Source organism: Lutra lutra, chromosome 5, assembly GCF_902655055.1.
Source record: "Lutra lutra chromosome 5, mLutLut1.2, whole genome shotgun sequence".
Lineage (NCBI taxonomy): Eukaryota > Metazoa > Chordata > Mammalia > Carnivora > Mustelidae > Lutra > Lutra lutra.
Genome location: NC_062282.1, coordinates 79,176,841 through 79,201,839, shown reverse-complemented (window position 1 = coordinate 79,201,839; position 24,999 = coordinate 79,176,841). Strand labels below are relative to the sequence as shown.

Sequence of the window (24,999 nt, the reverse complement as noted above, 5' to 3'; positions counted from 1 at the left end):
AGTCTGCTTCTCTCTCTGACCTCGCTCATGCTCTCTCTCACTGTCTCTCTCTCAAATAAATAAATAAAATCTTTAAAAAAAAAAAAAAAAAAAAAAAAGATGATTTGATGAGAATGTTCACAGACACCTGTAGAATAGTATTTCTTAAACCTTAAAGGGGCAAGTATTACAAGGTTTTGTTTTAGGAACTGACTTCTTCTCATACTGAACTTAATTTAGTGAAAGTAAAAATTCCTTTGTCATTTCAAACAAAATTATATTTTAAATAACCTGTGACCTAAGCATTTAAGTCTACCTCTAACATCGCACGTCAACTAACTGCAATGACCCTAGGTACATACCCTTCCTAAATTTAAATAATGCAGGGTGCCTGGGTGGCTTAGTGGGTTAAGCCTCTGCCTTTGGCTCAGGTCATGATCTCAGGGTCCTGGGATCGAGTCCTTCATTGGGCTCTCTGCACAGTGGGGAGCCTGCTTCCCCCTCTCTAGAGAGGCCTCTCTGCCTACTTGTGATTTCTCTCTGTGTGTCCAATAAATAAATAAAATCTTAAAAAAAAGTAAATAATGCGTAACATACTGTTAAACTTCATACCAAATAATAGAGGCTAGCTTATCAATATCAATAATTTATACTTAGCAATAAAAAACTAAAGCCTCAGATTTGAACTACATAAAAAGGAAGTCACACGTACAACCTGGGACTTGCACTTATATGTGAGCTGAGCAGAGCTGGAGAGAGAAGACCAGATCTTGGGATCTGATAAGATGGTCTGGCTGTCCCTAAGGACTATTAAAGAAACCCAGTGTTTGCAGGCAGAAGCAGTTCTTAAGCATTAAAGCAGAACCAGATGAGAGGAACACCTACTATTTTCAAGTTCTCAGTGATGGGCCCCAGGATTCCCCATGTCAGAGAGGGAGGGACCTTCACAAACCTGAATTATTCTGTCTAGAAGAATATCAATGGCAGCACTTGAGGTACTTTTCATGATCAAAATTTATCACACCTTAATTCTGGGAAGGATATATTCAGATATTTTGAGAGCTAAAGCACAGACTAGGCTATAGGCCATGAGCAATACTTAAATCGATCTGATCATCAAGTGTACATCACTTCTATTCTGCCAAGACCTCTTTTTGTTTCCGTTTAATGGACACGATCTTCAGGAACAGTACTGAATAAAAGCCCAGACATCTCAGTCCTTTGGCGATTTAATGCACATTAGCAAAACTGTCTTGTCCTGCTTCCCTGTTGCAAAGCATGAACAGAGTCTAAAACTATCATTTGGACTGTAAAAAACATTTGAAAGCAGTAGCCCTTCTGCTTTTATTCATTTCCCTGCTCATGGTTTAAGTATAAAGCACTGTGATGGGGTGTCTGGGTGGCTCAGTAGTTGGGTATCTGCCGTCGGCTCAGGTCATGATCCCAGGGTCACAGGATTGAGCCCTGTGTTAGGCTCCCTGCTCTGCAGGAAGCCTGCTTCTCCCTCTCCCACTCTCCCTGCTTGTGTTCCTTCTCTGGCTGTCTCTCTCTCTCTGTCAAATAAATAAAATCTTAAAATAAATAAATAAATAAATAAAATACTGTGATTAAAGGTCCTCTTCTTCCTCTTTCTTTTTTGAGGGTGAAGGTAGTTTTATTTTAATTTTATGGGTGCCCTTCCCCCTTGGAACAATTGCTTTGGTTAATAGCAGCTAACCAGTTCTTTAGAACATACTCTCCAGCAAAGCCTAACTTAATTTAAACACTGTAAATGGACCAAGTTGATTGTTTTTGCCAAAATGGGACCATTAAACAAACATCACAGCCCTCACTAATAACACTGTGACTTTGCTGCTGAACAATCAGTATAAAATCTTCACTTTTAAAAGAAGTTTGTGACCATGCTGTATGGTTTGTCTGGAAATGTCTGCAATTATTTTGTTACTGTAAAGCCAACATATGTCATGTCATATAAAACACGCTATAAAATTTACATATTGCTTCTCATTTTACTTAAGCCAACTCTGAGTGTATGGCACAAATAATAACCACATTCAAATTATTCATTAATTACTGGTCACTACCTCATTAGACAAGAATCTATGTGTGGTCTATGACAGTTAAAAAGATAAGACTAATTCTACTTACCTTCGTACAACTTCTTTCCACCCTTCTTCTCTTTTCTGTCCTCTTTTGGGGCTAGTTAGATTCAGCTTTATGTTTGGAGAACTTAATGGCAATGGCACTGACTTAAAGCTTGTTGATAAGGAATTAGAATTCGTTTCACCTTCAAGTCTGAGAAGAAAGAATTAATTAAGTCCAATAAAACAAATTTTAATATAGAAACTCAAGAGACCATTTATTGTCAAAGTTATGCTGAAATGTTTGAATTAAAATTTGGCACATTAGTTCAGAAAAGCAGAAAAACAGGGCAAAAAGTTCATCATCTACATCAGTATGAAAACAGACTCAGAAGCCAGAAGCTGGACTGTAATCAATAAAAATGACACAGTGAAAATAAAAATCAAAATATGCTAGTATTTTCAACTTCAAAATTTAGTCATAAAAATTTCTAATAATCTCACTTAAAAAAATGGCACACGATTAGGACATTAGTGAATTTTGGTTCTGAATACTGAAGACAGATAATGTGGTAGACCTAAATTGTTTAACACAATTTGAGCTAAAAAATGTACTCAAATTTTTGTGCCAGTCATGAAAAAGGAAGGTAGATGCAGAGTTAACAAATCAGAAAAATTTACCGTGTTTGAGTTTTGGAAGTAGCAGTACTTGTCTTTTCTTCTTGGGAATGGAGTAGCAGTGACGGGTATCTCCTATCATTAGAGGAATTCACATCCATAGTGAAATTTAACTCTTGGCTTTTACCACCACTGCTACTCTCACTGTTGCAGTCTGTGCTGTCCAAGTTATCCGAGTCACTATTCCCACCTGTACCACCACCTCTGGGTTCTCCATTTATTTTATTTTTATCAGCTTTTTGCTGTGCTAAGGATATATGTTGTTCTGGTAATATTAAATGAGCAGTGGGAGGGGTCTCCTTTGTTTTATTCTTCTTATTTTTCCGATTGGTGCTAGGAGTTGTCACCACGTTGGCCCTTTTTTTCCCAAACACATTTGTGAATGTTGCAGATGTTGCAGAAATTCCGATTGTGGTGGTAGTTGTTGCACTAGGAGGTTCTATGGGAACTTCTTGCTCCACTGAAATTATCAAAATGATAAAAATCACACTGACAGCCACAGAGCTCAAAACAAACTACGACAAGATATACATAATAATTCCGGCCTTTAAGTCATCTTTTCCTTTCACCAGTATTCACTAGCAAATAAAGAAATCTTCATTGTTAGAACAAATGTACTATATCCAATTTTGATGTCTAACTCAGTATAAAAACATTCACAGCATAACACTCTTAAGATCTGAGGTGCTAGTATTATGAACTAACCAAAAATCACAATATAGTTTAAATTCTGGGAAATTTTCGTAATTTGGCTATTGTTTTTTTTTTTTTTTAAGATTTTTTATTTATTTGTCAGAGAGAGAGAGAGAGAGAGAGAGCACAGAGTGAGCACAGGCAGACAGAGTGGCAGGCAGAGGCAGAGGGAGAAGCAGGCTCCCCACAGAACAAGGAGCCCAATGCGGGACTCGATCCCAGGACGCTGGGATCATGACCTGAGCCGAAGGCAGCGGCTTAACCAACTGAGCCACCCAGGCGTCCCAAGCTATTGTTGATAAGATATAAATTTTGGGGTGCATGTTCCCCTTTGATTTAGTAGCTAGAAAGTTATTAGGCACTAAGCAAAACAGGTCAGTCAGAGAAATACAAATACCATATGATTTCATTCATATGTGGAATTTAAGAAATGAAACAAATGAGCAAAGGGGAAAAAAGTAGAGAGAGTGACAAACCAAGGAACACCCTTAACTGTAGAGAATAAACTGATAGTTACCAGAATGGAGGTGGGTGGGGGGATGGGTGAAATGGGTGATGAGGATTAAGGACTGCACTTGTGATGAGCACTGTTGTATGCAAGTGCTGAGTCACTAAATTACACACCTAAAACTAATATTACACTATGTTAATGAACTGGAATTTAAATAATTTTTTAAAAAAATTCCAGGAAATTCTCAGATAGTATTTTATTTTTTTTAGATTTTATTTATGTATTTTTTTTTTTTAAAGATTTTATTTATTTATTCGACAGAGAGAAATCACAAGTAGGCAGAGAGGCAGGCAGAGAGAGAGGAGGAAGCAGGCTCCCTGCTGAGCAGAAAGCCCAATGTGGGGCTCGAACCCAGGACCTGGGATCATGACCTGAGCCAAAGGCAGCGGCTTAACCCACTGAGCCACCCAGGAGCCCCTTATTTATGTATTTTTTTAAAGATTTATTTATTTATTTGACAGACAGAGATCACAAGTAGGCAGAGAAGCAGGCAGAGAGAGAGAGAGGAGGAAGCAGGCTTCCCACTAAGCAGAGAGCCCGATGTGGACTCGATCCCAGGACCCTGGGATCATGACCTGAGCTGAAGGCAGAGGCTTTAAACCATTGAGCCACCCAAGAACCCCTCAGATAGTATTTTAGAATTAGAATTCAAATAGAGAACAATTACTTGACTACTACAAGCATTGCTAGAATGTACAAAAAACAATCTGCGAATAATAAAACCCAGCCCTCTATAGCTTTGAGCCTGAACCTTAGCTCAAAATTTACTGAGGCACTGGACCTCTCCCCAATTTCCAAATGGAGGAGGAAAGGGTAGGACAGAACCTGAAGAGAAGCTGGCAAATCTCTTTACTGTATCACATTTAGGATATACATGTTTTACAGAGTGACTTAAATTAAAACTGAACTTCAAATTACATGCTTGCCTTCCTTCCACTTTCTGTTTCTCTGTATCACTTTACAATGTAAAGTATTAAAAAATATCTACTATAAAAGCCAACTGTCAATTTCAGATTAAAGTATTGAATATCTATCCAGAATTAGAGTAAGAAGTACTCAAAATGAAGTTGACAAACACAATTTTATCACTAATTTGGAAGGGTCATTTCTTACCATCTTCATCGTTCTCCTCTTCATCTTCATCCTCTGGTAGTTCTGAATTCTCCTTAGGTTTGTTTTCCTCATCTTCTTCCTGCTTTCTTTTCTGCTCCTCCTTTTTCTTTTTTCTCTTTTCTTTTCTTTTCTCTCTTTTAGCTGCAAGAGCCTGCTTTCTGCTCTCCTCTCTTGACTGCAAATTAAGAAGGCATATCATTTAGCCAATAATGCAATCATTTAAAATAAATAATGAATATTTTTGTTTATGATAGGTGGGGCTTCCCAGGGATGCCAGTCTCAAAACATGTTTATAAAAGCACCAAAAAAAAAAAAAAAAAAAAAAGATAAACTGGACATCATTAAAATTAAGTTTTTGTATTTCAATGGAACCATCAACAAAGTAAAAAGACAACACATAAAATGGGAAAAAAATTTTTACAAATCCTACATCTGGTAAGGGATTTATATCAAGAATATATAAAGAAGTCCCATGACTCAATAATAAAGAGACAAATAACTCAATTTAAAAATACACAAAGGACCTGAACAGGCATTTCCTCAAAGACGATATATGAATAGCCAAAACATATGAAGACAGATGCTCAATAACTACTAGACATCAAGGAAAAGCAAATCAAAATTACAAGATAACCACTCCCTATCCGCTAGATAGCTATAAGAAAGACAGACAATAGCAAATACTGGTGAGGATGAGGAAAAACTAAAACCTTCAAACACTGCTGGTAGGAATGTAAAATGGTATAGCTTCTTTGGAAAACAATCTGACGTTCCTCAAATGGTTAAACAAAGAATTACCATATGATCTAGCAATTCCCTTCTTAGACATATTATATATATATATACATATATATGTATATATGTATAGGCATATCTACATCTATATACAGATGGTGTATATATATGGTATATATATACACACCCAGAGAAATGAAAACACATTCATACAAAAACTTGTACCTGGTGGTCACTTTGGCAGCACATATACTAAAAAATCTAACAATATAGAAGATCAGCATGGTACCTCCACAAGGATAAGAGGCAAATTCATAAAGCATTCCATATTAAAAAATATATATATTGTATATGTATGAAGTAGAAATAACCTGAATGTCCATCAACTAATGAATGGATAAGGATAAATAAATATGTGTGTATATAATGGGATATTATTTAGCAATAAAAAGAAATTAAGTATTGATATATGTGACAACATGACTGAACCCTGACCACAGTATGAAGTGAAAGAAGCTAGTCACAGAGGAACAAATATTATATGATTCCATTTATAGGAAATGTCCAGAATAGGCAAATCCATAAAGACAAAATACAGTTTAGTGGTTATATAGGATGGAGGGACTAAAGGGGGTGACGCTTAAAGGGTGTAGGGTTTCTTTTTAGGATTGTGAAAATATTCAAAAATTGACTGTGGTGATAAATGCAGAACTCTATGAATGTACTGAAAGCCACTGAATTATATGCTTTATTTGTTTGAAAATATATGCATATTTTAAGAGTGTATTTACTTGAGAAAGAAACAGAGAGCACAAGCAGGGGGAAGGGAAGAAGGAGAGACACAAGCAGACTCTCCGCTGAGCCGGGGGCCTCACGCAGGGCTCCGCCCCAGGACCCTGAGATCACAACCCGAACTGAAGTCAGATGCTTAACTGACTGAGCCAGTCAGTCACCCCTGAATTGTAGACTTTAAATGGGTGAACTGTATGATATGTGAATTAAATCTTAGTAATGCTGTTAAAAAATACATTTATGTAGCATCTGTTTATTGCTATATAGTCAGCTATACGATAGCTGACTAAAATGCAACTATCATGATCTTATAAACTACTAAAAAATTTCACTGTAAAAATACTGAACAGAGGCTATTATAAAAACTGTTTTCCTACTTTATAGAATTTTTTAAAGCCACACACATAATTCTGATCACTTTTAGGTTTTGCTGTGGCTGGTATCAGAAAATGTCTTTTTTTTTTTTTTTTTTAAGAAAGGGGAATGTAATAAGTTGCTAGCATCATGATGAAAGTTTGAAACAAGTAGAAAACACATCAAGTGATTTATCCTTCTAGGGTAATTAAGTAAAGCATTTTCCTCAGAATTAAAATTTATCATTTTGAGGCATAAACTGATTATTCTTTGAAACTTTTATTTATCCAAATCAGAAGTCGGCAAACTGTGACCTGAATGCCAAGTCCAGTTTACCATCTGTGTTTATATGACTTGAAAGCTAAGACTGGCTTTGACATTTTTAAATGGTTGAAAGAAATAAAATGAGTATTTTGTGACACTTGAAAAAAAATTGTACGAAATTCAAATTCCAGTGTTCAAAAATAAAGTTCTATTGGAACACTGTAATGCTCATTCACTTAGCTATTGCCTATAGTTGCTTTTGTGCTACAACAACAGAGCTGAGGACTCATGACAGACACCATATGGCCTATAAAGCTGAAAATATTTACTATTTAGAATTTTATAGAAAAAGTTGGCAATTCACTATGTAAATGAGAAAGGACTGAGAGAAGAGATTGCATATTTAGCTAAAAACTGAATTTCATCACCCTGTTGGCAGAAGAACAAATTGGCTAGCCATTTAGGGAATTGCTGACCATAACCCTGGGTAGTTACACAAAAAACAAAATTATAGACATGAAAGGTACCTTAATAATCATCTAATTATGAACTCTGCTTTATTTTAAAATGAATATAACTTTTTTCCCTTCTGACTTTTAACTGTAATCTTTTTTTTTTTTAAAGATTTTATTTATTTATTTGACAGAGAGATCACAAGCAGGCAGAGAGGCAGGCAGAGAAAGAGGAGGAAGCAGGCTCCCTGCTGAGCAGAGAGCCCGATGCGGGGCTCGATCCCAGGACTCCGAGATCATGACCTGAGCCGAAGGCAGCGGCTTAACCCACTGAGCCACCCAGTCGCCCCCTGACTTTTAACTGTAATCTTAAGGTTTATACTTTTCCCCCTAATATAAGCAATGAATGTCCTTTTATGTTCACATCTTTTGAGCATTTGCCTAATTATTCACCTTAGGCTAAGTTTCTATAAGTGGAATGATTGGTGGGAGTATGGGTATCCACCCTTTTATTTGGGAAAGCACTTCTATTAATAGCTATAGTGATTTACACCATATATCAAAAATCATTCACTAGAGTGCTAATCCTTCCTCACGCTTGCCATCAATGGCTATTATCTAATTTTTTTTTAAAGATTTTATTTATTTATTTGACAGAGATCACAAGTAGGCAGAGACGCAGGGAGAGAGAGAGAGAGGAGGAAGCAGGCACCCTGCTGAGCAGAGAGCCCGATGCGGGGCTTGATCCCAGGACCCTGAGATCATGACCTGAGCCGAAGGCAGAGGTTTAACCCACTGAGCCACCCAGGCACCCCTTATCTAATCTTTAAATTTTAACTTTGCCAATGTGGTAAAAAAAAAAAAAAAAATCATTGAACATTTGTATTTCTTTTTCTGTGAACTGCCCATTCATGTTGGATCATTTTTTATTCTGGGCAAGTTATGTTTTTCTCATTGATTTGCAAGCAACCTTTTCTTCTGTTCTTAGCTTATATATTTTTTGGATTTTTTGTTTGTTTTTAGAGAGAGAGGTGCAGGGAAGGGCAGAGGGAGAGGGAGAAATAGAATCTTTTTTTTTTTTTTAAAGATTTTATTTATTTGACAGACAGAGATCACAAGTAGGCAAGGGAGGCAGGCAGCAGAGAGAGAGGAGGAAGCAGGCTCTCCGCTGAGCAGGGAGCCTGATGCAGGGCTCAATCCCAGGACCCTGGGATAATGACCTGAGCCGAAGGCAGAGGTTTAACCCACTGAGCCACCCAGGTGCCCCGGAGAAAGAGAATCTTAAATAGACTCCATGCCTGGTACAGAGTCCAATGCAGGGCTTGATCTCACAACCCTGAGATCATGACCTGAGCCAAAATCAAGAGTTAGACATTTAACTGACTGGGCAACCAGGTACTCCATATTTTTTTTTTTTTTTTAAGATTTTACTTATTTATTTGACAGAGAGAGAGACTGCAAGAGAGGGAACACAAGCAGGAGGAGTGGGAGAGGGAGAAGCAAGAGGAATGAGAGAGGGAGAAGCAGGTTTCCTGCAGAGTGGGAGCCTGATGTGGGGTTCGATCCCAGGATCCTGGGATGATGACCTGAGCCAAAGGCAGACACATAACAACTGAGCCACCCAGGTGCCCCAAGGCACCCCATGTTTTATTCTTTTTCTTTTTTAAGTAAGAGATTCAAGATTTTAGTATCTCTCAAAATAATTTTTTTCTTCTTTTAATCATCAACAAGATAATCTTCATGTTAAGCTATCTCTTGCATTCCTAAAAGAACTCTACTTGATCATAGTCTTTGTTCTTTTAATACAACTTGTGGATTGAACAGCAACACCCTCATTTTCCAGGTAACCAGACTGACCCTCAGAAAAGCAATTTTTTTTTTAAACGTTTTCCATTATACCACACAACCTAGGATATTAGACACTTACTCTTTAAGTGAGGATCTAATAAACCACTAACAGCACACATCTTATAATTAACAAAAGATTTCCAATGTTTAAAAAATTTTTTCTCAAAGTAATGTTAAAACCACTTAGGTAGAGGCACCTGGGTGGCTCAGTTGGCTAAGCGTCTGCCTTTGGCTTAGGTCATGATTTTGGGGTCCTGGGATGGAACCCCATGTAGGGCTCTCTGCTCAGCAGGGAGTATGCTTCTCCCTCTCCCCCCCCCCCCCACTCATTCTCTCTCCCTCTCTCAAATAAATAAATAAATAATCTTAAAAAAAAAACCACTTAGGTAGTAATGTCATTTGGTAAACTATGATCTGCTTGAAAACTAGTTTCTTACTTACATGATTCAAAATATTTTTAAGAATAAGAGGTCACAATCAAAAAGTTGACGGTGATTTGACAATCCATTAATCATTTCCTTGGAAAGAGATTTTGTTAAAGTTGTTGGTCATAAGGATGGTAAACTTATTCCCGTAAATTTTCAACAATTCTTTTTAAAAACTTTTGAAATTTATTTAATAAGTAAGTAATTTCTACTACAACCCATGTGGGACTCAAACTAACCACCATGAGATGAAGAGTCACATGCTTTCCAACTGAGTCAGCCAGGTGCCCCAATTTTCAACAATTTCTAAAAAGAAAAATTATTTTTCTTACCTTTTCCAGATCAAGTTCCTTCAAAAGAATACTTGCATTCTTATTTGCTTCTGCAGCCTGCTGGTCTTTAGCCTTCACAATTGTCTCAACACATTGGTGACATTTTTTCAAGAGTTCCTATAGTGGAAAATGGAATTATATAAATATAGGAACACATAACATCAACAGGCCAAATAAAACTTGAGCTGATAAGCACAGTGAAGTCCAGGACTTAAAGCCCAAACAAATGAAAATTCACTAAGCCAAATATAAGCTATCCTTTGAGCCTAGTCATAAATTAATTCTCACCAAAAAAGGGCATTATTTCCTAAAAAGTTTGTGTTCTTAGGCAACTTTCTAATCAGGCTAAGTCTAGCAATAACTTTTAGCCACACTCACTGTGATTATAGCTCATAACAGGAAGGAAATCTCAAAATAATCTGTTAATATTACAATATCCATTCTCCATGGAGAAACTAAAACACAGATGGATTAGGTGATCAGTTTCACAGAAGACAAAAGGAAGGTTGCTAATTGCACACTTTGGCATATAATTCCACAAAGAACAAAAATGTGCTTCAACAGTTTATTAAACCTACCTTATCTGTAATTGTTGCTATGTATCTCATGCATTCTATATCAGAAGGGAACTGATTGACTTCCTTCACCAAATATTGAACAACTTTTACATGACCCTGTAAGAACAACAACAACAAAAATGCACAAAAGAACTTGAAAATTTGCCCATATGCTTAATAACTTAAAAGTAAAAGGTATGGTGATACTTTCAGATAGTTCACTAAACTGAAAATTGAAATTGTGAAAATAAAACAACACACTCACTTATCTTTCCTAGATTTAATCTAGCATTTCCCCACTGAAAACAGAAAAACTTTTGTAGAAAACAAGTGTTTCCCAGAGAAAAGCTATTAATAAAAACTGGTGGTATGAAATGAACCTTTATATAAAAGGGAAACTGGTACTAAAACAGAAAGATGTTCGAGATTTCAAAGCATTATTTTGGGTCCATCTTACTAAACAAGGTAGACTCTCACATTTATTTGGGGCTCATGACTTGAATCTAGGTAAAATGCTTTCTAAATGCTATGATCAGAGGCGGATGATATAATTAATTCTAAGTACCATGTATTTTAACATGACCAAATTTACATAGTTTTCCTCCTATCAAGTTTTAAAACATCTTCAAGAATTAGTCTGATGGTGACAAGTTCAGAGACGTCAAAAAGTCATTGCCTCCAGGGCAGGGAACTGAGAATAGGCATGACGAAATTTTCTATGATTACAGAAGCATTTTATATATGTAAGGGGTGTGGGTTGCATAGGTATATGTATTTATCAAAACTCATTAAACTATGCACCTTAGGACTGTATATTTCCTATATGTAAATGATCCTTCAATTAAAAGGAAAGGAAAAATTAAAAAAAGAATTAAGTCCAGAAAAAATTTTAAGTTCTTTTTTTAATATACAAACTTACACTATTCTCTTTCAATAACTATTTAGTGACCACCTAGTATGTGTTGGGCACCATGCTAAACAATGTGTATAAGTACGGATATTCGTGCTTGGTCTTCCTGGATCCTCCAGTCTACTTGGGGAGATAAGCATTAAATAAGTAAATACATGTTTGAATGTATAATTACAAATTGGGATAAAGAAAATAATAGGGTACTATAAAAAAGAACAAGAGGACCTTTTTCAGATGCATATTAGGGAGGGACTCCCTAATTTAAAATGGGAGCTAAAGGATGAACAGCAGGGAGCCCATGAAGAGCAAGGGAAAGAAAACCAGTGTGCAAAGTCCCTCTGGAAGTTAAAAATTTAGTGCATTCTAGACCAGCAGCAGAAGTGTAGTAAGCAAGGATAAAGGGTAGCAAAAATTACTTGCTGTGGGGAGGCTGGCATAAGCCATATCATGTAGGGCTTTGTAAGCCATGTTAAGTAGTTTATAGTTGATTGTAATTGTAACGGGAAGGCTTTTAAAAATACAGCAGACAAGCAATATATATACAGGAGGTATAATGCATTTTTATGAAAGAGTCCACTCCTTTTTGTTCCTTCTTAGGTAGAGAAGACATCATCCACATACAAATCTCGTTTTTTATGTTCAACATAACAAAACTAGTTGGGACACAACCGATTTAACAATGCAGTTGCTTATAGTGAACTACAGTGTAACTCTTAGATTTGGCCACAAAAGAGGGTGGAAGGATAGCAGTGATTTACGTATGGAAATTCAGTCTATTCCCCAGGAGCAATTCATTTTTCCCACATGGTTTCAACTTAGAATTAGTTAAAAATGGTTACATTTTACCTTCTTCCCTCCACATCAAATTACCTTGCGAAATGCTGACATAAGAGGTGTGATTTTCCGGTTATCCGCTGCATCCACATCAGCACCTGCTTGCACTAGCAACTGCACCACGTCAAAATGACCACCACTGGATGCCAACCAGAGTGGCGTGTTTCCCTTCTTGTTCCGAACATCAATATGGGCTCCCCTATAAAAATCAAAGAATGTAAAAAATAAATAAAAAAAAAAAATCAAAGAACGTTACTATAGTTAGTCTCCTACAAGGGGCTGACTTTCTATTTCCTCTCTTTGTCTTTTATCTTCTATTAAATAGCATGCAAATAATATGTTCTTCATTTTTTTCAATCATCTGCTCTTTAAAATGTCAATAAAGTAAAACAATCTGAGTAGCTGTAAAGGTGCTGAAAAGTGAAAAGGAGGACAAGAACTTCAATATATAAATAAAAAATTTACCCACCTATTAATCAGGAGCTCACAGAATTTGTAGTGACCTTTGTCAGCTGCTATTGTTAAAGCAGTATCTCTTGAGGAAGGCACAGGGGGGGCATTGACATCTGCTCCTTTATCAAGGAGAACTCTTCCAACCTCTGCATATCCTCCAGAAGCAGCTTCCATTAAGGGGGTAAGACCAGTCTGTTTAAACAAAAAATTTATGCAAGTACATTAATAAAATTTTGTTAACAGTCTAAAACATTTGACTTACAAATGGATTCTATTTCCGATTTTCTCTCATAAAAGAGCTAAGCAATATTTAATCTTCAATTTTACAAAACAACAAATGAAAATTGTTAGATTGAGTCAGACATGCTAGAATGAATTAATTTATCATAACATACTGTCTCGTATCAAAAAAACCAATTTCACAACTTCTATACTGTTATAAATTTACACATGAGACAATGACTTGTCTACCCAATGAGCAGATATGAAAGATAAAAAGAAAATTAAATAAAGTACATTGTTCAATGGAAAAACTTTGTTTAAAAAAAAAATTTTTAATTAACATACAATGTATTATTTGCTTCAGGGGTACAGGTCTGTGAATCATCAGTCTTACACAATTCACAGTGCTCACCATACCACACCACATACCTTCCCCGATGTCCATAACCCTCCCACCACCACCCTGTTTAAAATTTTTATCTGAGAATGTAGTTTGCTAAATAACTCAGAATAAATTCCTTCCATCCTGTTCAAACTTGGGAAAAATACATTAAAATATCACTTTATAAATTTTATACATATGTGTCTTTTGCTCATTAATCTCTAAAACTTTTGCCAAGAGGCATTTCATACTGGTATCATTTCTAAAGAAATATAGATTTTTATAGGACTTCTAACACTGAATATGTGTAATCCACTTCCTGGATAGCAGGAAAGATTCATTTTTCTTTGTGCTATGAAAAAAAAATTTTTTGTCTGTGTGATATGAAAAATTTGAGGAAAACTGTATTTCCTAATTTTGTAGATTACAAAAATGTAAATATTGCATTAAATTTTAAGAAATAGGGGCGCCTGGGTGGCTCAGTGGGTTAAAGCCTCTGCCTTCGGCTTGGGTCATGATCTCAGGGTCCTGGGATCAAGCCCGGCATCGGGATCTCTGCTCAGCGGGGAGCCTGCTTCCCTCTCTCTCTCTGCCTGCCTCTGCCTACTTGTGATCTCTGTCAAATAAATAAATAAAATCTTTAAAAAAAAAATTTTTTTTTTTAAGAAATATAACTAAAGCAGTTCAAGGAGAAAATATGATTCAAACCTTTCAAATCTAGGGTGCCTGGGTGGCTCAGTGGGTTAAAGCCTCTGCCTCCAGCTCAGGTCATGATCCCAGGGTCCTGGGATTGAGCCCCGCATCGGGCTCTCTGCTCAGTGGAGAGACTGCTTCCCTCTCTCTCTGCCTGCCTCTCTGCCTACTTGTGATCTCTGTCTGTCAAATAAATAAATAAATAAAATCTTAAAAAATAAAAAAAGAAAAAAGAAAAAGAACTAGAAAGATCATCCTCTCATTAAAAAAGAACACCAAAAAAACCTTTCAAGTCTGAAATGACTACCAGATTGGCTGCTGTCTGACTATAAAGAATTCCACATAAGCTACATTTCTAGGGTTGTAAGTACCTAAGTTCTAAGCACAGAAATTCAAAACACTGATATACTAACTTCCTTCTAAATGCCAAACAGTCATGAATTTGTCAGAATCTGTTACAATCAGACTAAATTTTAGCTATTTTAATTTTATAATCTATGCAGTAATTTTTCTGATTGGATTTTTTACCAATAAAAAGCACATGCTTCTTTGAAGGAGTTCTTTAAAAATCTACATTAAAGGACCCTATGGGACACCTGGCTTAGTCTGTAGAACATGTGATTCTTGATCTCAGGGTTTTGAGTTCAAGCCCCATGTTGGGCATAGAGCTTACATTAAAAAAACAAAAAAAAAAACAAACAGAAACCTCGACAATCTTACTACAAATATTATATTCAAAGACTGCAAACTGGAGGATTAATAGCTACTCAAGGCTAAGGTTGGAAAACATACAGATTCTACTTTCTTCATTGTTCTTAATAAAAGACATGAATGATGATAGTGTGTCATTGGCCACAATTCCCAGATATTGTCTTGGGATGTCATTTTTAACTTAAGACAGTTTAAAACAGCACATTCAATTTGAGTTGAAATGCCATGCTAATTTTTTTTTTTTTAAGATTTTATTTTTAAGTAATTTCTACATCCAACGTGGGGCTCAAACTCACAGCTCCAAAATCAAGAGACACACACTCTACTGATTGAATCAGTCAGATGCCCTTTCATAACTATATATATTTAAGTAAACTCTACTCCTGATGTGGGGCTTAAACTCACAACCCCAAGATTAAGAGCTGGATGCTTTACTGACTGATCCAGGCAGGCATCTGAAACACATGCTCTTTATACTAGAAATACACCCTAAGTAGTTATAAAATATAAATTTTATAAATATAAAATATATTTTTTATATTTATAATAATATAATATATATATTTATATATATAAATATATATATATTTTATATATATTTAAATATATATATATTTATAATAAATATAAATATAAATTTATAAAATATAAAATTTTATAAAAGTTATAAAATGCTTACCTTTGCCCTATGTTCAACATTGGCTTTTCGATCCAGAAGCAAACTCACGACTTCTGCTCGGCCTTGGAAACAGGCCAAAGTGAGAGCCGTGTTCCGATTGGTCTCGATTTGGGCATTAATGTCTGAACCCATATCAAGCAGCAGTTTCACTGCAGGAACATGTCCATTCATGGCAGCCAACATCAAGGGAGAAATACCTAGTTTACTCCCAGTCCTAAGGGGAGAAATTTGCTTAGAAAATTAAGATAATATGTTGCCTATTGTTTTTTAAAAAACAGAGAATATAAAACAGAGAATATAAAAGATGAAAATGATTCAGAGTAAAAAGAAAGGTCTCTAACACCAATGAATAAATTTTATTTGTGTAGACTACTAACTAGGAATAGGAAAATCTCACAATTTAAAACATAATCCCTATTTAGAAGTTAAAAATTTCCAACCATACACAACGAAGTGCTTCCTGAAATGAGGTATCTTTAAAAATCGCTATTTTAGCTGAAATAAGCTATGATTACTTATAAGCACATCATAGGAAAAACTGTTGGTCTTGTACTTTAGAACTATCTCTAAAAAAGTTTCTAATTTTTAGTTACAAGTATAGTTGACTTTAGTATTATCTTAATTAAAATTGATATCCGTACAAATATTTAGAGGAAGACGCTTAACCCCAAGGTAGTAATTTACTAATCATGAATAAAATGAAGATAGATACCTTGAATTAATCTCTGCCCCAGCATTAAGCAGAATCTTAATGATATTAACATATCCTCCAGATGCAGCTAGACTCAATGGTGTATAATCAGACACATTCCTATGTTCTTTATTTGCACCTCGAGCCAGAAGCAAGTCTACCACCTATGAAGTAAAATACAGAGAAATCCCGTTTAAACCAAGGGTTCAACTTATAATGAAGGAAGCACAAAGAAATGGAACCTATACATTACTCGTCTGAATATCTGACATTTTAATTATGCCCTAAATATTCAAACATCAGCACTAGAGAAATGGATTCAATTTCATATCAAGGAATTTGGAGCTTTGAAATCCCAATTATATTGAAATAACAAAATATTACTCATTCTACTCATTAACTGTTGAGTGATGAACCTGCATTTCATATGTGTTAGGACTGTGGCTTATTCAGCCTCAATAAATCTAAGGATAAACAGAGGTTTTTTTTTGTTTTTTGTGTTTTTTTTGGCTAAAGCACAAGAAACAGATTCCATAAAAGCCGATTTAGTACTCCCATCAAATTTAGTATATGGAACATGTCACACCACATGTAAGTTTTATTCATGTAGCTAAATTACTAAGCATATGCATATTTAATATATAAGCATAATGTCTTCAAAATGAAAATTAACATTAACACACCTCCTGACGTCCACCAGAACATGCTAATGAAAGTGGAGTATCCTTAGTGCGTTCTGATTGTGCTTCTATATCTCCACCTTTATCCAAAAGGATTTCAACAACTCCAACATGCCCTGCTGTTGCTGCCAGGATCAGTGGTGTGAAACCTAAAGCAGAAAATAAAAATCTCAAATTTGTGTTTTTTTACTTATTGAGCCATTGCTTTTAATTCTCTATTACTTCAAAAGAAGAAGCTCTTTAGGGCAGACTCTTAACAACCATTTAACATAAAACTGCTCTAATCACTAATTTATTAGTGACAAAACCCCAAAAACACGTGATAAAAAGGAAATGCTAAGTCAAACAAAACTACCAAAGTTTATACTCATAATGAACTCTGTCTGATATCTCTGTAAGCTCTACTTTTAGATTAAGGAGAAAGGCAAAAACAACTTGCTATACCTCACTGGATATTCCTTACTGAAATATGCGTATCCATTTTTTCACTGAGGTAGTCTAGGAACTATTTATTGATAATCAAAAACATAACTGTCTTTTTTAAAAAGAAAAAACTGTTTTCTCATGTAACTACTCTCAGGCTTTACTTCTGATTGACATTTCTTACCTTTTTTGTCTCTGTGCTCAATTTTAGCATCTCGCGCAATGAGTACAGACACAAGTTCTTCGTGACCACCCGCACAAGCTAATGTTAACGCTGTGTCATGATTGCTCTCAGTCTAGAGGGGAGAAAAAGTTAGTTTTTGTTTACAACGGTGTTATCATTTGAAGAGCAAATAATATTTATTTTCACAATGAATGTAGGATGATAATTTTCTTTTCCAAACAAAGAAACTCAGAATTTGCAAAAGAAGTTAAATAAAGAGGCACCCGTGTAGCTCAGTAAGTTAAGTGTCCAACTCTTGATTTCTACTCAGGTCATGATCTCAAGCCCTGCATCGGGCTCTGTGCTCAGCAGAGTCTGCTTGAGATTCTCTCTCCTTCTGCCCCTCCCCCCAACTTGTGCACTCTATCTCTCTCTAAAGTAAATAAGTAAAATCCTTTAAATAAATAAATAAAGCAAGCAAGGAAGCAAGCAAGCAATCTACTTACATGTGCATCAATGTCAACTGAAGGATACACAGGGGGAATAGACTGGGAAGCCACATTGCTTGGAGACTGTGAACAGGGTTCAGGTGTAAGACATTCTGTGGTCTGAGAGGAACTGTTTGAACCACTGGGCACTCTGCTACTCACAGCTGAAAAACAATATTCATATTGCTGAATTCTACTTAAAAGAGTAAAGTCACTTATATACATAAAAACACAGAAAAAATTTTATAGCAGGAATATGATGTGGTAGTTATAACACAAGCTTTGGAATCAGATGGGCCTATGTTTGAATGTATGTTCCACACTTTCTGATCTCAGGCAAGTAATTTAACCTCTTAGGGCCTCAATTTTCCTCATATGTAAGATGGGGATGATAACAGTAGTACCTGCTTTGAAAGACTGTTGGAAACACCACTTGAGATAATGCAGGTGAAATACTTACTAGCATGGTGCTTAATGTTCAGTGCATACACAACAAATAACAGCCTTTATGTTATCAATAGGGAAAAAATAGTTTACAATAAAGAATAAATTTTGTATCTTAGTTTGTAAAAATTAATTAGATAAAAATGTCCTGAGGACAATGCACAAAATAGGGGAGAGGAGAACAAGTTAAAATATTTCTCACATAAATAGAAGAGAGTGTGTGTTTTTAAAATTCAATATTTATCTTGAAAATTTGCTAAAATGAATTAATCTCTAAAAATAAAACTATTTTTAAAATCCACATTGGAACTTTTATTAGGGATCTCAATCTGGTGTTTGGGACTGCTGTCAGAAAACTGAGTTAATTGATGTTATATCTTTATGTCTCTACATATTTCTTATGTTTCATAAGAGGCAGAGTTTGTCCCACAGTGGGAGAAATAGGATCTCAGAGGTACCTTACTTACCTGGTAAGTAAGGTACAAAAAGCATTTAAATACACAGTGTTAAAAAAATAAAATAAAAATAAAATAAAATAAAATACACAGTGTTTGGTACATGTGAAGGGCTCATTAGATGTAATTACCAGATATTTTATAGGACTTTCAGTACTATTGCTCACTGTACTGAAAAACAAAAACATTACTCACTCAAGAAAAAACTCAGAAAAAAACCTATAATCATTCATATAAAAAAAGAAAAAACTTCAGTGATGGCGATAACCTCTCATCTAGACTAAAAGTAAATAAAAAAGTAAATAAATAAAAAAAGTAAATAAAAAAAGTAAATAGATCTCAAAGGAAAATGTAAGCATTTCAAGAGTTAGAGAATGTTTAATCTCTAGAATTTCGATATGACTGGATCCCAATCAAGGATACTGTTCACAAGTGTAAACAACTAAGTTTAGTTTAACTTCACAAATTTTAATATGTTCAGATATGTTTCTACATGAACTGTCCCATCCTCTTCCCCACTAATATATATAAAACCATATTGACTATATGAATTTCTGTAGCTTCTTTCATGGTTACAAATAGGAATTATTATTTTATATATTTGTTTCACCTACAAGAACATGCAGAAAATGAAAACAAAGCTTTAAAAATATTTATCATTCAGCAAATTAAAAACAGACAGTATTCTGTCATACCTCCTCAAAACAGCTGGTATATTTGGAAAACAACTCTAGAAAATAAAACACTAAAGACCGACTTGTAGCTCCTCTGTAATAGTAAGATTTTTAACAGTGGTCTCATAATGATTAACAAATACCTTGCTAAAGAACTACTTTTATTATTATTAATGTTGTTTATCTATGTTATCTTTTTGTTATCATGAAAAACAGATACTTAAAAATTTTTAAATAATTGATTAGAGTACTATGCCAGATGTGAAACTATAAAACTTCTTTACAGAGATGGCTTTAAAAAAAAATTCTGTGCATTTAACAGCTTTATTACCAAAAATGTGTTGTTAAATCAACTATTGTATATTTTTGTACATTATCCTAGAAACATTTTTCCCTCCTTCCAATAATAACAATCAGAAACATTCCAAAAAGTGACTTTAACAGCATTAATTACACACAAAAAGTAATAAAGATAAGACTAGAAAGTAGCAAGATTTAAAAGGTACATGTGGAATAAAGGTTTTATTAATATAAAATTACACCAGGACTACTACATTTTCATAAATCTTAAAATGTTTCCTACCTCTGAATGAAAGGTCTCTGATAATGAGAGATCACTACCCCAAAAGTCACTATATAATTCAAATTAAATGTATGTACTATCCTAAAATGGGGTGATAGAAGAATTAACTGCAATATTCTACTTAATCCTTTATGCAATTTAAGATGGTTTTATAGGCAATATGGAAGATAATAATAAACCTTACATATAAAAATCTCAGATACTAGGTATACACAAATTATGCTGTGAGATTTTAGGAAATCAAATCACCATAATCTGTTTTATATAATAGTAGCTTTATTAAATACAAATAAATAAAAATCTATAAGTAAAATATTAACATCTATTAGAAAAAATTATTTAAAAAGATACTTTATTGCAAATTCCCTCAAAAATAAGAGGGTTTCCTAATTACCTTTTTATTCTTAAGCTTACATTGATTGCTACAGGATTACTTAAAGCAAGATACTTTTGAATTGAAATTTGTTTTAAGAGAACCTATTAAGATGCCAACAACAGTACAATGTGCTAGCCACAAAATTATATTACCTTACATACATACTACATCTTAACATAAAATTAAAGGAAATTGTTAATCTTTTTTAGCAGTCTAAGCAAATAACAAATATCTTTAAGATAAATTCAGAACTTAAACATGAATCAGATACATGCGTATTACATTTAAGGTTCTTAGACATGGCTGAACTGAGTTTGAGGTGACATTAGTAACAACTTCCATACAAAAGTATGGAAAAGGACCATACTTTTCCATACTTTTTCAAGTATGGAAAAGGAAAAAGGACCTATTTTCTAAGATTATTATAAATAACTCATGAGATAATGTATATAAAACATTAAGCACAGAGCTCAGTACATGGTAAATAATCGATAAATATTAATATATTGATGTTAAGTTGATTTTTAATCAATCTTCTTTATATATTAATAATAAAATTTTTACTAGATGTTTCTGGAACTGCTCAGTGGTCAAAGCTATTTTGTATTTTTTTAGATTTCCAAACCTTAGTTCTAGACATCTGAACTGAGAATCACTTGTTATTATGATACCTTCTAAAAGCCCAGCACTTACATTCACAAGAAAAGGACCTGAAGAACCATGCTCCCAATCGAGAGTTTACATACATTCTGTCTGGGATTTATCAAGTGTAACACATATTAGACTATATACTAAATACTCAGTCAGCTAATCAAGTGATGACCTTAATAAATTATTTATCTAACTAACTCAGTTACATGAAAATATTTTGACATAAGAGCAATGAAGAAAAAATACTCCTATACTTAAAGAATGAAATTTATTACTATTATCTATGAATATTCTCTAAAATAAAACTGTAAGATATACAGTATTATCTCCTTTATTAAATATGAGGGATGAGAACTAAATTTGGGTAAAATTGATCACATACATGTCTGATGCAATCTATAATCATACTGATATATTAATACATCACGTAATTATAGAATTGGGTATTCACCTACTCCACCCTTGTCTAATTTCTTTCACCTTTGATAAAGAAAATTAAGAGAAACTGGGTCTTAATAGAATAACACTTTTTAACTTTAAGTGAGATAGTTCACCATCTTGAACAAAGAAAATCTAATTATTGCTATATATTTTAAAACAGATAATGAAAATGGAAATTTTTATATGAAGATAATGTTTAGTTATTGGCTGATTTATAAGCAAAAGTTTATTAATAAAAGAATATTATACAAAATGATAGGCCAACTATCACTAGATATTAATGTCTAATAGAAATTAAATTTTCTTAGTTTATATTAATATAATACATAATTAAACAATGTTTCTAAACAAATTTTTTGAACTTTATAAGGTCCATATCAACATAACAAATAGTTTGATGAAATAAATTTTGTCTCCCCTAGAAGAATCATCCATAAGTACTACCATAAAGTTAATATCTACAAGTTCTTTTTAGAGCGGTTTCTAAATTATTTAAAAAAAAAAAAAAAAGACAAGTTCTAAGTTACAACAAAACTAGTTTGAGCAGTAATGTGGCTGCAAACTGAGTATTCAATTAGGAACATTATAATGTCATTTATGTAATCTAAGTCTTAAATATGTTATTCCCGTATTATCAGTTTCATTATTATTATTCTTAACCATACTTGATGCTCAAATACCTGCTTTTACCCAGATTAGAAATTAGGAATATAAATGAACTCTAAGAGTTTATTCATAATTTATAACAACTCTCAACACCAATGACACAAAGTTAATTTGAGTTAAGTGGCTGTGGGCTGAAGATATAAAAACCCAAATTAAAGAATAAAGAATGTAACTCCTTAAAACACTTCCCAGCATTTTTATTTTCTGTACGGGAAACTAAGTATTCCTCCTCTGGACAGTGCTATTTATTACGTATCAGAGGAGGCTCATAGGCAGTATCACAATTCTATAACCATTGCAAATCATACAAATGCTCAATAAAATTCCTGATTTAAGTAAGCTTATTCCACATTTTTAAAGATTCAGTAAAGATTAGGAAGGCTAAAAGCTCACAAAAGAAGAAAGGAAATTGGGATAGCATAATTGGGATGGGAAGAGGGGAGGAGAATATGACAAGAGGAAACAGACAACAGTAAGGAAAAAAAATGTTGCAATCAAGAGACAGAGGACTGGCCTGCCTTTGAATATCACTCCAGCTACATCTTAGTTCTTGGTCTTCATCCACTGTCAACAGCCATTCTGGCTGCATTTCTGAACTGGGCTCTCATGGAGGTGATACATTCACCAGCCATCTTTAGGAAGGTAAATGATTAATTGCACTGTTTTCCCACTGCTGCAAGGACAATGAAAGGGAAAGTAAACTTGTGCACCTCATTTCATATCTAGTTGTAATTTTCCACACAACAATAAACAGAAACATATACTTTAAGGTTATCAGGCCTTTCTTTTTTTCTTTTCCTGTGTGTATGTGTGTTGTGTCTGTCTGTGTGCTTTCATCAAGATAGTTAATATAAAAAATCCTGATCTCCAAATCATCATCCAGTTGATAATAATTTCAATGTAATTTGAATCTTCTAGCCACAAATACAAGAACATGGAATACTTATAGTTTTCTCTGAACATCCCTCTTAATTAAAAATACTTAAGTTGATCTAATAAAATTATAAATTAATTTAGAATTATGATTTTCAGATATGAAAATCACTAGCAGGAAAATTTAATGTATAATCTTATGTGAATATCTCTAAAGCCTATAAAGAAATTTTACTTTGAGATGTCCTACCCAAGATACAACACAGGGTGATGTTTTGTTTTTTCGTTTGTTTGTTTTTATTTTTTAAGTAATCTCTATACCCAGTGTGGGGCTCAAAGTCATGACCTGGACAGCAACAGTTGCATGCTCTACCAACTGAGCACCCCAGGCACCCCACAGGGTGGTCTGGATACCAAAGTTCTAAAATAAAAGCTCATGGCAACTTTATTTTTTGCCTTTGCAAATAACAAGAAAGAAAAGGGGAAAACACACTTTCATGTGTTAGTGGTATACTGCTTAGTTAAATTCACTTCCAAAACACCTTAAGGAATAAATAATTTTACAAAGATAGTTCTAAAATGGAAAAGTACTAAGTTGGTGTTTTTGGAGGGTTGTGTAAAGAAGTTGAGCACACAGATTAAAGAGAAATTATTACAGATATATTTCTTAACCCACCTGCTATCAGGTCATCAAGAGTGTCGGTAAGCGTCTGGGCTGGAGTTGCAACCATTAGTCCATCTGGTTCTTGAACTAAGAGCCCCTGATCATGTCCAGTAATAGCAATCTGAGGCTGTCCTATAATCTGATGATTACCTGATACTTTCTGAAGTTCAAGAGAATTTGTCCCATTAGAACCTAAGTCACTGGAAAAGTTACACTGCGGAGAAGATAAAGGCTGGACTGGGACAAAATCAATTTGTTCTGCCGATGGTGGAGACTGTTGCTCATCATCAACATCATTATCTTTAAATAAGATTGTGTCAACCTGAGGTAACTCTGAAAAGTGATCCTCTGGGAGACTAACATCTCCTTCCCCTTCTGGGAAGACTCCTCTATGAGAGCACTGCTGGTGTAGAGATACTGTGTCTTTCTGACCTTTGGTTTCCAAGTATTCTTTGGTAAATTGCTGCTGTGTTTTCATCTGCAACTGCCTTTCCACTTTCTGTAGTTCTTTCAGTATTTTCTTCTTCTTCTGGACTTGCTCTTCTCTGTTCTTTTTAAGTTCTTCTATCTTATCTTTGTTCAGAGGTTCACCTTGAATTAACTCCAGTGACTTAAGCTGTGCTTTTTCAATAGCACTAATTCTTTGTCCCAGTTCATTCAGCTTGCCTTCAGTCTCCTCTACTATGCACTCCAAAGGCTGGTATGGGTGAAAAGGTGGCAGTACGTCCTGATCTGCTACCTGCAGGGAACTGGACTTCTGCTTGGATGTACCTAAGCACATGAAAAATGTTTGAAAAAGTGCCATGCTAAAAAAAAAAAAAAAAAAAAATCAGCTCCCCCTCCCACACACACGGACCTCCCTCCCAAAACCCTTATAACTAATGCTGTAGAATGAATGTTCAAAGATTCACACCAGTGGAAGGTAGATTAAACTGTACTCATCTATTTCAAAACAGCACATTCTGGATGTTGTCGATTTGAAAAATGTGACTTTTTTAAATTAAAAAAATCGAAATTTTAGGATAGGAG

The 24,999-nt window shown here is 34.5% G+C and overlaps 1 protein-coding gene across 11 annotated transcripts in view; it reads right to left on the bottom strand.

Annotated features, from left to right (window-relative positions):
* ANKHD1 (ankyrin repeat and KH domain containing 1) overlaps positions 1-24,999 on the bottom strand; it is a 132,813-nt gene that overhangs the window by 17,549 nt on the left and 90,265 nt on the right. For 9 of the 11 annotated variants that reach the window (XM_047729817.1, XM_047729822.1, XM_047729818.1 and 6 more), the window contains 13 exons: positions 23,983-24,741; positions 18,162-18,307; positions 17,677-17,788; positions 17,073-17,218; positions 16,411-16,553; positions 15,699-15,912; positions 13,028-13,203; positions 12,595-12,757; positions 10,836-10,931; positions 10,258-10,374; positions 5,056-5,230; positions 2,742-3,198; positions 2,128-2,274 (listed from right to left, as the gene is read on the bottom strand). In XM_047729817.1, the coding sequence (XP_047585773.1) occupies positions 2,128-2,274; positions 2,742-3,198; positions 5,056-5,230; positions 10,258-10,374; positions 10,836-10,931; positions 12,595-12,757; positions 13,028-13,203; positions 15,699-15,912; positions 16,411-16,553; positions 17,073-17,218; positions 17,677-17,788; positions 18,162-18,307; positions 23,983-24,741 (2,851 nt within the window). The remainder of the gene's footprint in view (positions 1-2,127; positions 2,275-2,741; positions 3,199-5,055; positions 5,231-10,257; positions 10,375-10,835; positions 10,932-12,594; positions 12,758-13,027; positions 13,204-15,698; positions 15,913-16,410; positions 16,554-17,072; positions 17,219-17,676; positions 17,789-18,161; positions 18,308-23,982; positions 24,742-24,999) is intronic. The other 2 variants (XM_047729819.1, XM_047729821.1) reach the window with 1 other exon arrangement.